This window comes from the organism of the source record quoted next, unplaced genomic scaffold (assembly GCF_019419815.1).
Source record: "Pyrus x bretschneideri cultivar Hongxiangsu unplaced genomic scaffold, Pyrus_bretschneideri_v1 Contig8, whole genome shotgun sequence".
NCBI classification, from domain to species: domain Eukaryota; kingdom Viridiplantae; phylum Streptophyta; class Magnoliopsida; order Rosales; family Rosaceae; genus Pyrus; species Pyrus x bretschneideri.
Window position 1 is genome coordinate 3710508 of NW_025999820.1, and position 15888 is coordinate 3726395.

Here is a 15888-nt window from a genome sequence, read left to right on the forward strand (position 1 = left end):
GCTTCGAATCACCACTACTCGCCATCTTTTGCAAGTCAAACCTTCAAGCCACCACCAAATCTAGCCACGTTGATGAAGGTTATCAACGTTCCAGCCCAGAACTAGAACCAAGGTTACGAACTCGAACCCCAAAACTCGATTTCCATATTTTCTCGTCGAGACCATGATTTTCCCGATGAACCTCCGTCATTCACAGCTTTGGTAAGCCTCGGGAATAATCTAAATCTTATACTTTTGTTTTCATGGTTCGATTTTGAGCATGCTTGTGTGTTTTAGATTGATTTTATGACAGAAAATAGCTCGGGGAAACTATTTCCTAAATTCCGGCAAAGTTCGCAAGTTTCAACTTTTTTCTGGCCAAGTCCGGCCATGGCGAGAGACCACGATGGTATAATCTTACTCCTTATCTCCCTAGCTTCAATTTGACTATTTATACGCTGAAAATGGTTGAGTTTTTAACCTTAATCGAAGCTGGAATTTATCACCGCGACTAGGACCAAGTCAACCCGACCCAATAAAAGAAAAAGCCTAGATCCGCAACCCGGATTCGGATCCAAACCTGGGATCCCACTTGGTCCATTTCCTAAATGGATTTGGAATATTCTTTATGTTGACATCTTCGAAATTTTCTCAGAAACCCTCATAGGCTAATTTCGACGCCCTGAGTCTGTTTTTGACATTCGTTTAGTGAAATTCTAAAGATTTAACATAGTTGACCGGCTCGGCACCTCGGTTGACTTTTCAGTGTTGACCGTTGACTTTTTGTTGACTTTTTACAAAAATCCCTAGAACCCTTCTTAGCGTATTTCGATGTCTTGATCCCAAAACCGCACTCTATTTTCCCAAATTTAATCGTTTTAGTTGAGTTTTACTAATGGATCCCAATATTATGCTTAGGTGCAATTACCATCGAAGAGTCCAACTTTCCTAGTTCGAATGGCTACGACCTCACAAGTATCTGTGAGTGGGTCTTTTCTTTTGTATAGTGTGTGTGTGTATATATATATATATTATTTGAGTTTCCATACATAGATTAATAATGCATTTTCTAAGTGATGCCATAATTAAATTGATGTTATAAAAATTGTTGCGATGATTGAAATTGTGAGATTATTATGAATCCTATGGGATGCATAAGTATGCATATTTTTACGGGATGCCTTATTTATATTTACGGCAGTGAATAGTATTATGTCGACGTAAATTATTGATTTACCATTATATGATTTTGTTTTACGTTATCTACTCAAAGTTGATGCACCTGTGTTAGTACTCGCCCGGGTCAGGACCAGTCTTTCATGTGTATGTTCGCATCACACCTTACGCTCACTTTGGATCCATTGTAGGTGTCAGTCCTGTCTTAGATTGTTGTAGGCAAATAGGACTCATATGTGATGCACATAACACCAGTCTTCACATGATTGTAGTACTAGAGCGTATATCATTATTACACTCAGTCATGTTCATCTCAGAATATCTATGCATGAACTCGTGTGTCAGCATATGTCGATAAGCACCCGATATGATGTGTTTGTGTATGCGAGATTATGTGATTACCGAACATTAGATGTCTATTTACAAAATATTGTGATGTATTGAATTCTTGAGATATTGCAGGCTACGGTAAGTATTTTCATACTATACGTAGTATGTATATTATGGAAACTATACTTGTTTTACAGCAAAGGGATATTATATTTTTGAAAAGGTTTTGACAAGGCTTTATTTTTAGGTCCACTCACCCTTGTTTTTTGCCCTTCCAGGTTTCAATAGCTGAGCTTTCGTGTCGACGAAGATTCTTGGCAAATCTTGGTATAGTTGATTACCTTTGATGGCAGAATTCTTATCGTACCTCTACTGTACTTTACTTATGCTCTGCATCACATGTGAATTGGGTTCAATACCGTTCACATGCGCACTCTTATGTTTAGGCACTTTTAAGTTTACATTTATTCATATTTTTCCACATCACTACACTTTCTGGCTCACCTTCCTAGTGTTGGCCAACACAGCTCGATTCGGAGTCTAGGTGGACATTCTGGGTTGGGGTGTATTTTTTGTTACAAGTTTGTTACTTTTGAGTTGCGATGTCTAGGTCGAATTGACCACTCGGTCGTTTTCTTTAGTGTTGCTCCCTCGATGGTTGTTGGCAAGACTTTCATGGCAGCGACGGAAGCGAGCACTGCTTTCTTTGGTTGGAGATTAGGGATTAGAGTTTTTGTTTATTTGATTGGGCTAGGCTTTGTGTATCCATTTCCCCAATGTGTTTTGGGTTATTTTGCCTTCCTTTGAGTTGGCTTGTAACCTCATTTCTGTTTAATGATTGTTACTTTTTGACCTTTTTTTTTTTTTGATATTTCCTTTTGTGTACACCCCAATTAAGATCTACTCCAATCTTTAGAGTAAAACTCAAATTTTAGCTTCTAAACCCATCCCAACTTACTCTAACCCGTGGCCTTAATTTTGGGTTAAAACTGATTTTTGGAGCAAATTTAACGCAAGAAACCGATCAGGGTAAATGGCTTGGCCTACTCTTGCGCATGGACTCCCCAAAAAAAAGAAGAAAGTTGCAGCCTACCTACAGCGCATGACAGTGGGGGACCTATTGGCCTATTGTCAGGGCATCTGTTGGCCACGTGCAGCCTCCCAACAGCCTTTTTCGAGATTGAATGGGCAAGATTAATGGATCGTTGGTTGATCCAACGTTCCATATTCATTTTTTTTATCTAATTTAAACTACATAGTTGAGATCCAATATAATCAAATCTAACAGTAAAAAAATAAAAATAAAAAAAAAAAAAAAAAACCTAACAACCCAAAATTAAATCCCACGGCTTAAACAATTAAAAAAATCATTTAAATCAAAATTCACCCAAAAAAATAATCTAAATATTTTTAAGTTAAAATGTTCATAAAATTAAATTATGAATTACTTTTAAAAAAATTAGCCTAAATTCATTCTTTGGTAATCTCAAGCTAAAAATTTAACCTAGGAGGGTTAGAGTAGAAAAACTATTTATGGGTTAGAACCTAAATTTTTTGTGTTAAAAAATTTTAAATTTTAACCCAAGTGTTGGAGATGGTCTAATAAGATACTGAACAAATGTTGACTCTTACAACCAAAGATGAGAATGGAAAAAAGTGTACTACTTAGTTATCATTCTGTAGCATTTCCAATTTCAAGCAGTATAATGAAAAATTTAGGAGCCATTCAATAACAATTTCGTTTTTGGTTTTCAATTTTTATTTTTGAAAATTGAAAATCGGTTTGGTAACTACTTTTTTTTTTCTTTTTAACTGAAGAAAGTATTTTTCATTTTTTTCCTTTAATTGAAAATTGAAAGTAGTTACCGAATGAGTTTATAATAGTAAGTGAGATTTAAAAACCCAAATGCATTCCTGTCCCCAATGAACTCGTCCCATAACCAAGCACAGCTTAAATGGTTAAAATTCAAAATTTTGATAGTGATTCTTGCCTGAGATTTGTTGGTTCCTAAGACGGTCCAATAGTTTTTCGTGAAACAAATTTTAGGAATCCACATTGTACAACGGCCTACCATAAACTGAGACAAATTCACCCCACACCTCCATGACTTAATTTTCTCTGTGAAACCTCATTCTATTGGAATTTAATCAATTACAACCTCCAATTTCTATATTTTTTTTCTACGTAGAATTTCTCGATTTTTATGTTTGTAAAGCCAAACAAAAAAAAAATAGTACTTGTTAATTAAATTTTCCAACTTTGATCCAAATTTAAATGATTTCTTCCGTCCAGTATAGTAAAATATGCAAGCAAAATTACTTAGAAATGAATGAGCTACGAAACCTTATACTAAGGGATTTAAAATGCAATCTACATGATCATTATAAAGACATAAACAAGGAATTTACAAGTGACAAGTACTAATTTGCAAATTCCCGTTAATGCATCGATCAAATCCCTTCAATTAATCTCTTTTAGTGCATTTCTAAGTTATTTAGCCTAAATATGTTGGTACTTGCAAATACCTCATCTAAACATAACCTAGTTGTTGTTGTTTTTTTTTTCTTGGTGAGAATTTAAACCGGTAACTATCTAATCTACCATAAAGTATCGAACTAAACCAAGATCGGATTATAAATAACTCAAGTAGTAAGAGAGACAAATCTTCAATTCATCCTGGTTTATTTCGGATTTACTTGAATCCCACAGATTATGTGAAATTTAATTTAATTACGTTTTGATTAAATGCAGTTGCAAAATAGATTGGTTAGAATGCTACTATAAGTTGACAGTTATGAAAATTTGTGGTCATTGGTTAGGGACCTTTGTTAGTCAAAGACATCGCACGTGTCTTATCACTTAAGCTAAATTTTATTAACATGTGACGTAACATTGATTTGATTCTCTCAAGCAAATTACGTTTACTAAAGTGGTGGAAAGCAATCATATCCATGCACACCTCCCCCTAACAATAAGTGTCCTGATACCCTAAGAACACCAAAATTCTCAATCAAATCATAAAACAATAGAAATTTGATATATATTCACCAGTTACACTAAGAAGAACCAATAGCAAGTGTCCTGTCATTTTGCCGGGAAAATGAGAAATATGAAAAAGAAAGTTCACCTTGAATTTGGAGTCTTTTATTTCTTGCACCTCATCAATCTACTGGGGTGGGCGGTGTAATATCAAACTTGGGCCTAGTAAATGGTGACTTAGGTCTACAAAGAACATAGGTGCTCGGCCCATATGGGTTGCAATCAACGTGAATACATCCAAACCCGACTCAATTTCCACCATCAGGCCGAGCACCATCGGACGAATTATAATTAGGTAAGAACTAGTATGAACCCAAGCTGATCAATTTTCGAGTTGGCTTGGGTTCAGGCCTTGCCCCCTCGAACTAACCTAATCCTAGTTCAACTCCTTGCTCGACTTCTAATAAATAAATGGATAATGAACCCTGGTGGATTTCTATTTTTATTTAAACTTCAATATTATTCGGAAAGAGGATTTTCGAACACAAAACCTTGATTGCATTATTAAATATAATTACATGTGCGACAAGCCTCTTGTAACAAGCTTATAAGTTTTTGTGCTTTTGTTTAGTTGAATCTTGAAACTTTTCCACTACTGTTGTTGTTTAGTTTGCAATTCTGCAACAAGCCTTGGTTGCAACTTTTCAAGGTATTGAGCGAATTTAGGTTTAATTTTGGTATGATTCAAAAGAATACTTGTAAAATACTTTGGCAAGAAATTATAAAATTGGTTGGTATTGGGTTGAGCCCATGGGTTAGTTTTGTGGATTGAGCCCCAAACCGGCAAAGCTGGACAACCTAACAGCGAATTGGACATTTTTCTTAAAAAAAAATTCGCAGTTGAAAGGAATATGTATTATTCTTATTCATGTTTTAGTAATAACCAAATTAATGAATAAAATAACTGAAAATATGACTTTAACCCCTCAAATTCAATTATTTTTTCATATAAAATTCGACATCAAATATGCATAGAATTAATTGTGCACATCAAATATGCAATAGGGGTATTTTAGGCATCTCAAAATGTAAAATGTGTAAAGTAATATGTAATTAATGAATTCAGGATCCTAGTCACTGGGTTTTTTTTTGGTAAAAAAATTATGTCAGGTTTTATATGGAAAATTTTGAATTTGAAGGGTTAAATTCATATTTTTAGTTTTTTTTTTTTTAACCATTTGCAGTTTAAACTAAATCTTTTATAAACTTTTGTAGAGTAATTCACGAGGCTAAAAAAAGCGTCAATTTTATTATTCTGCTATTTGAATTTCAAAATAATTCATATGAAATTGAAAATTTTCGATAGAGTTACAATATTAGGGATTAGGATTCTATATAGATCCTCTTTTGTAGAGATTTGAAGGACCAATTAATCGTGTCCACTTATCGTACATCGTACAACCAAAAATCATTTTGAATTTTTTTTATTTAAAATTAAACATAAATAGTACCTAATAAAAACTGATTTCATGATGTATAATAAATGGACACGATTGATCATCGAAATCCTCATCAAGAGAATCCAAAAATAATGTCTCATCCCAATATTAGGAATCAGGATATCATGAGACTCTTGTGTCATTTTATATTGTTGCCAATGTGACATGTCCTTGTCATGTGGTTGATAATAAGGCACGTCACATGTTTCCCTCGTCGACTTTTATTATATTTGCCAATTGGTCATGACATGCAATGCATGCATGCACATGAGACAGATCTTACACCAACCAGCAATTTGACCATCAGACTAATTATGAGTTTATTTGGAAGTACTTTTAAAATGGTTAAAAGTATTTTTAGTGAAAACATTTTTGAAATCAATACTCTGTAAAAATTCAAGTGAATCATGGAAAAACACTTAAATGCTTATTAAAAGAAACATGCAACTGGTATTTCTTAGAAGAAGCACATAACTGATTTTTTTTGCATAAAAAAAAAAGCACATGGCTGATATTTTTTACATAAAATACTTCAAATGCTTTTGAAATCCAAAAATATTTTCTCACAAAAACTTTGATCATTTTTAAAACATTTCTAATGGAGTCCTAAATTGATGCATTCGTTTCGATCACTACCCAAAAAATGAGCTGGATTTGAGTTCGACACAAAAATCCCATGCAAAACTGTTTCCTCTTTTGATAACGACGGTCAAAGTCATTAGGAACGTTGAGGTGCAAAACGCGGGAAGCGCGTACATCAGGACCGGAATGGACCCCCTCGAAACGGTCACGTTTTGCCTCTCTCTCACCGCCTCCCCTCGGCCGTCTATTTCTGTATAAAGGTTGTTGAATGCTGCAGAAATCTCACGTGTCGTTCCCGAAGCCCCGACCCTCCCTCTCAACACAGAGGGAGAGAAACGCAGACATATTCTTTGGGGAACTGATTCTTCCACTGCTCTGCTACGCTCCCAAAATTCCGTTTTTTCAAAAGGGTATGTGAAAATTGTTCCTATTTTTTTTTTTTTTTTAATAATTTTACATTCTGAAGATTCAATTAAATTACTGGGGAAAAAATGGGTTCATGGGTTATTGGGTTAAGCTCAAAAGATAAGAACTTGATAATTACAGGTGGGTTTTTTAAATTTTCGAATCGAATTGAAAATGGAGAAATTATCAATTTTTGATATGATAATTTATACTTCAAGTGATGCAAATTGCATGAAAGCGACATAGAGGTGTGTTTAATATCTAGATTTGTATAATTTAGTTTTTGTTGGGACTATCAGATCCATGAATTGAGGAGCATTATGGGAGCTGAAATGTCTGTTTGTTAGGCATTTGAAGTGTGTTGAATGTTTGATTATGCTTTGGGGCCGGCATTTCGTTTCTGTAGAGACATAATAAGTCTGCATTGTATCTGGGAGAGATCTTGTTCTGGTGTTGGATATATTTTCATTTGCGTTGCTTGACTCCTGTATGCTTAGTTTCATTGGTTCCGAATGGTGTTAGAGCCTCAAACCCTGGGATCCACCGGTAAGGCTCGTCATTTGCACTATAATTGATTCTAATTAGCTTTATTTCTGCAATAGCTATTGTAAGCATTACGTAGAACTCTAACTGGGATGAACAAAACCATTCAATTATCGGTTTCTACAGTATATAATATATGAGGGCAACTGTGAATTATTAGAAGTAGGATCGATGTTTTTTGATGACCCTTATCCTTTAGCAACAATGCCTTAATCTGCAGCCAAATCTTAGAAACAGACAATTTTCTGATGACTGTTGAGTTGATTCTCAAATTTAAAAAAAAATAAATAAAAATTTGATAAGCCCTCTCCTGCCATAATATTTTAGAAATGCAATTAACGTATACCGTGAATCAGTGAATCCTTTTGATCTGATATAGCTCTTAAGCTAGCTATCATAATTCTGCAGAACCGGAACTTAGGCGCCAATGTGTAAGGTGAAAAACATCTGCGAGAGACCAGCCCCAGTTAACAAGGATGTTTCCCCAACGGTTCCTCCATGGCCTGGTCCAGTGACAAACAGTCTTCATAAGGGGTCATCAAATGATGGATCACCACAAAAGGGGTACAGCTGTGTTTCTACAGCAACAAGAGATTTGTGGGATCGCCTCTTTGATGAAGGTTATAAAGCAGATGTTTCTGTTAATACTGATGACGGTGGAATTATTTATGCCCATGCTAACATTCTTGTAAGTTTATTTTATTCAACTTCGTTTACAATATGTTAAGCCTCTCTATTTTCTGTTTCATCTCTCCTTGAGATTTAAGGAGTCGGGGTTTTATCTCCCTTATTATATCCAACTGGACATCCCTTATCTGAATGTGGAAAATTGTATTTGATATGCTTACCTATTTGTACATTGTTTTACCACAAAATGATATAGTACTCTAAAACATGTATAGTTGTGCCGGTTGTAGAAGGAAACATTGATTTTTCAGTTTGAAATTGTAACCTGTCAGTAAGATGTGACAATGGAGTTACTGTTTATGCTAAAGCTATAACTTGATGCTATTGTGACAGGGAATGGCTTCTCCTGTAATCAAAGCCCAGTTGAAGCAATCACACCGGTTTCGTCGTCAACGATCAATCTCAATTCGTGGAGTTCCAGTGGATGCAGTTCGGGTTTTTATTCGATTCTTGTATTCTTCCTGGTAACAATGCTTCCCCTAGCGTTGCTTCTCTTTTACTGAATTTCTTGGAGTGCATTTGATGCCTTAAAAGTGGCCTTTGGGTGAGATTTCATACCTGAACCTAGGAGGTTTACATGGAGAACCCATTTTGAATTATGAAACGGTGAAAGCTTTTACCGTACCTAGCTGGCATTTGTAATGAATGTTGAATGATCAACTTTGTGGCTGTTTTCTGCTTGAATTCTTCATTAACCTGCACAAACATAGTGCAATAATAAAACATTTATCCATATGCCAATTTTATTACGACGAGTTTTTTGTTGTAATAGTAAGATGGCACAATGTGATAGTATACTGATTGTAACTGGTTTTTTGTGTTTAGTTACGAGATGAAGGAAATGGAGGCTTTTGTTGTGCACTTGTTGGTGCTCGCTCATGTTTATGTGGTTCCCCATTTGAAGCAAGAATGTGAGAAGAAGCTGGAGCATGGTTTGCTTACTATAGATAATGTTGTCGACATCTTTCAACTGGCACTACTGTGTGATGCCCCTCGGCTTAGCCTCATTTGTCACCGTATGATCCTGAAGAACTTTAAAACTGTTTGTACAACTCGAGGATGGAAAACAATGAAGAAGAGTCACCCGACACTAGAAAAAGAACTCGTGGAGTTAATGATTGAAGAAGATACTGTAAGGGATCTGTATGCGTTTGGTTTCTTCTTCTTTCATTTCCTTGTATCTGTGTGCAGGGCCATGGAAAGTGATGCTAAAACTCATTCATGCTTGAATTTATTTTCAGAGGCAAAAGGAGAGGATCAAAAAGATAAATGAGAGAAAAATTTATATGCTCTTATACGAGGCAATGGAGGCTCTTGTGCATATATATGAAGATGGTTGTCGAACAATTGGACCATCTGATAAGGACTTTAAAGAGAACCAGGCACCTTGTAAGTATGTAGCCTGTAAGGGACTGGAATTGCTCGTTCGCCATTTTGCTGGCTGCAAGTTGAGAGTCCCAGGCGGTTGCATCCATTGCAGGAGAATGTGGCAGCTGCTGGAGTTACACTCCCGCCTTTGTTCTGGTTCCCATAACTGCAGGGTTCCTTTGTGCAGGTGTACCTACTAATCTTTCTTTGTATTTTCTCCTTTTTCCTTTGATTCTAGGGTGGGGGACGCGAGGGTCAAACTCTTGGTGTGGGCGTGGTGGTAGTAAGTGCTCCAACCACTAGACCTATATGCACCGATCTTTCCCCCACGTAGTTTCATATAAGCATTGCAGATTTGAGTTTTAGACCATCTTACATAAACCGACAATGGGTGGAAAGGCTTAGAATCTTGTAATGACACAAGTTTTAGAATTCCTGAAGTGAGTCTATGCTCTCAACATGCCTCCTCACATGTAGGACTTGAGCCAATCACGTAGACAACTTACATTAGGTCATGTAGCCCAATATCGGGTCTACATGGTCTGTCTATTTTAGAAATAGGAGCATCGAACCAAAACCAATTGTCAATGAGATAGAGAGGCCCGAGACCATGTATATTTTGAGACTTGTGACAAGGCTCGAGAGTTCCCAATGTGAGATTTTATACGCAACAAGTTTAGGTAAGTGATGGCGATGCTTAGTAGATAGATAAAATCAAATTCATCCAACGGTAATCAATGGGTTGGTGAGCAAAAACATTTGCTTTGTTTTGAGCACGAAAGCTTCATATTTCACGTTATGGATTGTTTTGTTTTGTTTACGCATCCTGTGTCTAATTCTGGAAACTGTTTTAAATTCAGGAATTTTAAGGAGAGAATACAAAAGCAGAGCAAGAAAGACGAGATTATGTGGAAAATGTTAGTGAAGAAGATTTTGACAACAAAGAGAATCGCCGGAGCGCCATTCGTTTCATCGGCATTTGTCAGCACTTTGTGGCAGTGAAGTCGTCGTCTTTGTTCCCGCGCAATGGAACACCAGATTTTAGTGTTACAAATTTGTTGTGCTATCAATGTAACCAGTGTTCCGTTGTAATCTTTAATCTGTAATTTAATAAGACGCGGAGATGAAATTCCGGAATTCCGGTAAACTCACAAATACCAAAATTTCAAATATGTATTTTGGTTCTACAAAATATGTAAGATAATGTTTAGCTCAAGTATATATGTGAATGCATTGAACTCCTTGTTCATATATTTAAGACTTCTCACGTACAAATAAAAAGGGATGCCTAACTAATCGGGAAATTTTTCATTCATGCGTTTACTAAAACCTAAGAAATGAATAGATAAGTGAGTCCCATATTGATCCTGGTGGCATACCAAAAAAATCATACCCAATACTTCTCATTCACATTCCTTCTCGTTGCACTTTACCAAGTAACATGTCATTACATCGTTGAGTGTGAGTGAAGTAATGAGTTAGAAATTAAGATACGTACAAAGCTTGATTCCCTCCAATGTAACAACAAAAAAATATTGTTAGATTGAACCCATGACTTCTGGAATATTTCGCCTTTTCATAAAGGTGATTAGATCTTTAGAACGATGTAGTCTTTGTTTGCTTTCCTTAAAGTAGAACATAAATATGAAGACATTGACAATATGTCTCCTCCTCCCCCTCAATTATTTCACCAAATAATAAATTAACTCCATTATTCAAGTGGGGTAAGGGGGAGAAATTAAACAAGCCAATGATTAAAAAATATATATAGCTGCTAATTATTATTGATTTATATTTAATTTGTGAAATTAATGCAGACCACAACACCAAAACATTCTTCTTTTTCCTTCAAAATGTGTGGGACTCTCTGGATCTGGATGAAGAATCCTATCCTAATTATAAATGTTTATACTTTCAATTTTTCCCCCCTTTTCTTCTCTTTTAGCATGAGTGTACAGCTCTTCTAAGTATCGTTCGATGCTTAGCTTTTTCGACAATGCACCCGAAATTCTCATACAAAATCTGTTGCTTCGCTTCTCCGAGAGCCTTACCTGATGAACTGACTGGGGAATCTCTGATCTGAATCGGGATGTTCTTTATATTGGAAGACTTTCAAAACTGCCTTCCCTCCTGCGTTTCTTCTACTCCTTTTACATGCTTGTAACAGAACAAAACAAATATACTGGTGCTGCCGCTTCTTCAGTTTGGACATGTCGATGACCCTGGTACTATCCTCTAACTTATGTGTCTTCGCGTGCTTCATGTACATATTTTTACGGTGACAAGCTTTCATCATCTGAACTGTTGTCTTGTCTCACGTTATACCTGTTGAGAACTGGTAGAGGAGCAGTTGATGCTATGCGGAATGATCTAGCAGAGCCCACCAGTGTTCTATCCTGCATACTCCCCACTTCCTTGCAAACTTGGTCCAATATGTTCAGAAAATCTTTCACGATCATGAAGATTCTGAAAGGGTGGGCTTCCTCCTTTGCTGTATCCCCGTGAAAATATTCAGTGACCTCTTTCACCAGAAATAAAGCCTTTCTTTCATCAGCCTTGACCCTAAGAATTTCATCCTTGGCCTCATTTAGAAATACCTTCATCGAGTTGAAGAATTTCCCTTCCATATCGGGTTTCTCATATTGCAAAACCAGTTTGACCTTCTCAAGCCCCATTTCAAGCTTCGACAGGTAGCTACTTAGAACATCTGAGTCCATTCCTGCTACTTTCTTGACGTTGCTGAGGTCTCTGCCCAGCCCTGCAACCATTTGCAATCCTTGCTTTCTGAAACCATCTTCCTTGGTCTTGGCAGGCATGTTTTTAGCATTATCATTTGTAGAATCAACAACTTCACCTTCGGATTTTATGATCTCTTGGACCACAAAATGGAGCAATGTGGTCTTTCCATCAGTTGCCTTTACGTCTACTAGTTTTAATAGTGTATCAAGTTTGAAAGATTTAGCGTCGCCACGATTGGTCCCAACATTCATTCGGTTCCCTGTCTTGAGAACAGCTTCAAGGAGTTTGAGGAATAATCGACTGCTCTTTAGTTCTTCACTTGCGTCCTGAAGAATGACAAGATATTATGTATCAATTTTTATGTCAATATTTATAGAATTAAGAGATCATAAAACAAAATATTTAATTTCAGCCAAAGTACCTCCAGCGTTTGAAAGGACTTCCTCAGGTACTTCACTTCTGTATCAAAATTAGCTCTGTATAGCATTGCCTCAACTCTCTTAAAGGCAAATGGGATATCGAGCACAGCCTTCAGAAAGCGTTCAGCAGTCCCTAATTTTGAGACGTCACCCTGGTAGTCTCGAAGCTTAATTTCTTCTTCCTTTGTTGGAGCCATCTTCACCAGAGTTTCCAACAGCTCAACGCCCAAGCCTTCGGGGTTACCTGTTGATGTACAAACAAATAATGCACATGATGTAGCAAATATAAATACCACCAAAACACGGAGGGAACGAGAGAAGATTAACTAGTGGCTGTGATACATTGACACCAAGTGATCGAACTTTCAAAGGGCAATCCATTTCTGTTGACAAAGATTTCACCTGAACCTATTGCTTCTTTTAACGGAAAACTTTAAAGACGGTATGTCATTTCACAAGGGAGGTTGTAGGGAATCAAAAAAATTCTGTTGGAAAAATTGCAGGATTATTAGAAAGTAAAGTTTGAATATTACAAAAAAAAAAAAAAAAAAAAAAAAATATTAGCAGCTTGAGTCCTCGTGGTAGTAATTTGCTCTTATAGTGCTACAGTGCGTTCGTTCTCTCTTCTTCCTCATATTCATTACTGACATGATCATGTCTGTGGGTGGAACATACTGTTGCTTTTACTCTTATTTTCCAAGTAACAATAATGACTTCCAGCTTAAGCTTTTAACTGTCACTTTTGTCTTGAAATCCTCCATTATCTCCTTGTCTTCTTTCCTTTCCCAAACAGTGGCTCGATATAGAATTCGTGCCTCCGAACAATTTGTGTTACTAGAAACTCATTTAATTTTATTACTCCGAAACGAGTTAAGAATTCATGATATCCATGTTTAGTCTAATGGATCCCTAACCTTGCTATGCTTTCAGTAAATTGAGCAAACAATTTGATGACAAAGTTTCTATATCACTAAGCAGAATTAAGGAGTTAAGTAATCATCAGAAATGAGAAAGGAGTAATCACTCACCGTCTAAAAGCGCTTCGGTGACCTCATCTCGTGCAACATTCAGTGCTCTCAACAGTATAGCTATGTTTTGTGACTTCTTTGGATCCAAAACCCTGTTTTCCTGCTCAACAGGAGGAAGAACTGACCGTCTAGTAGTCTCTTTCGGGACTGAATTCCCCGGATTACACCCGAAAAGAGTCTCCATCATGTCCTCATTTAGCCTGCAAACAAATTAGACATTACCAAAAATCAGAATGTGCACACATTATTCAATTAGCTTGATTTCAGCTGAACTTTACTTACTGGAATGAGCTCGATTTCAGTTGATCCCACACGGTAGCACGGTCAGAGGTTGCCCGCACCTTGTCCCAGTGCAGAGGCTTCAGCTTGGGCTTTGCCCCTCCTGAATCTTCATTCTCAAAACTCTCTGCAGACGCCAAGCTTTCAACAACTTGCTCAGTAGGTTTTCTTGTCCCATTTTCGAAAGGCCCTTTCGGGATTGCTGCAAAGGAGGATTGTGGCTGTGGCTTCACCGGAACTTGAAATGGCCTTGCAGAAACCACTCTTTCTGAATCCCCAACTTGCCTTAATATCGTCGGTCGCGACGGCGGCGGTGGCGGAGGAGGCGGAACAGGGGCTTTAGATACACGCGCCAAATTTGGTGGAGGTGGGGAGGAGAATTTCGGCCTCTTATGAGAAAACGATGGAGCTCTCTGTTGGGCGTCGTGGGTTTGAGTCTGAATTGGCATTGGCGGCGGGGGAGGGGCGGAGGAGGCGGCGGCGCGGCCTGGTTCCTTGTGGTGGAAGAAACCGAAAGCCGGGATTTTGGAGAAGTTCGTTTCGAGTTGTGAATTGAACTGGCGACGTGAATCGGAGCACAATTGGCGACTCCATTGTTGCTGCACTGCTTCGGTGTGTAGTAGCTGCCGTCGTAGCTGATGGAGGAGCAGTTCGGCGAATGAAACGCCGTTTCGTTGCTCTCTTCATCGGAGGACGACATGGCTGACGGCGAGTTGAGGTTCTGAGGAGGGTTGGTCAAAGGAGGAAGCGGCTGCAACTCGGGACTCGGCCGGTACCGATCCGATATTTTGACCGAGTTGAGCCTGTGATAAGGAGACCGGTTCAATTCCGCCGTTGTCGGCCCGCTCACGGCTTCGCTGCTCGTCGTCGACGTGCGGCTGGGCTCGACTGTGCCAATGTAGAGGAAGCTCGAGGGTGGGATTCTTGGGTCGTCAGCGTATCTCTGGGAATCGGGTCCTCCGCCATTGACGAGTTTCTGAGACTCGGACGGGTGTTTGACTCTGTGGCGGTAAAGGAAGAAGGCGAGGCCGGAGAGCATCCCGAGAGTCACAATTCCGACCGAGGCGGCAATGGCGACTTTCTTCGTCCCCTTGGTCGGTTGCGGCGCTTGTGGGTTCTGCACAGGGGTGGCATTAGACGGCGGCGGAGGGGTTTGAGTCTGATCTGGGGTCGACCCAGATGGCAACTCATGGAAAAAGGGCTGGTCGCTTGAACTGTCGGACGGAGGCGGCGGTGGAATCGGCGGCGACGGGGCGTCCGGCGGAGGGGAGGAGCTGTCTGGAAACAGGGGCTGGTGGAGAATTCTTCTGTGGATTGCAGTTAGTGATTGGAATCGAAGAGCGTGGAGGGAAGTGAGGGAGAGGGAGAGAACAATGGAGAAGATGAGCTGGTGACGAGGAGCTCGCAATTTCATGGTGGAGTTTCAATGGCGGAGTGTTGGGTTCTGGTTTTGTTTTTGTTTCGCAAAATAAACCCAATGCATCGTCGTCGTCGTCTTCTTCTTTCTTCTTTCAGTGATTTTGTTGTTGGGATTTTGATTTTTTCTGTTTGTTTTGGTTGGATTGAAAGCCAGAAATTGGCACAGAGAGAGAGAGAGAGAGAGAGAGAGGAGAGAGAGAGTGTGAGTTGGAGGGGAAGGGAAGCTTTTTCGGCTGCAAGATCTGGGATGCGGATGCCCAAGAGTACCTTCTGACCTCAGCAGTAAGCGGCATTCCCTCTTTTTTTTATTTTTTTCCTTTTTTTATTTTTAATTTTCTTTACACCTATTTGTCATGTGGATTTGTTCATTAGTTTTTAAAAAGTTAACATATGAATTAATCAAATTATACCTAAGTATTTTATTAGTGGGGTTTCTTTTAAATAATCCCCTAATA

The 15888-nt window shown here is 38.3% G+C and overlaps 2 protein-coding genes across 2 annotated transcripts; one reads left to right on the top strand and one right to left on the bottom strand.

The window, feature by feature from the left end:
* The first annotated feature begins 6797 nt into the window (after window positions 1-6797).
* On the top strand, window positions 6798-10800 carry LOC125473219 (BTB/POZ and TAZ domain-containing protein 4). The gene is made up of 6 exons (XM_048575750.1): window positions 6798-6956; window positions 7903-8182; window positions 8515-8645; window positions 9007-9313; window positions 9423-9736; window positions 10410-10800. Exons 2-6 carry the CDS (start codon window positions 7922-7924, stop codon window positions 10549-10551), a joined length of 1155 nt encoding a protein of 384 aa, XP_048431707.1. The 5' UTR covers window positions 6798-6956; window positions 7903-7921; the 3' UTR covers window positions 10552-10800.
* Window positions 10801-11303: 503 nt separating this feature from the next.
* Window positions 11304-15706, bottom strand: LOC125473218 (formin-like protein 6). Its single transcript, XM_048575749.1, is given in 5 exon segments — window positions 11304-12614; window positions 12710-12951; window positions 13736-13935; window positions 14018-14483; window positions 14486-15706. Coding segments are annotated over 5 exon segments (2643 nt in total). The 5' UTR covers window positions 15429-15706; the 3' UTR covers window positions 11304-11822.
* Window positions 15707-15888: the final 182 nt, after the last annotated feature.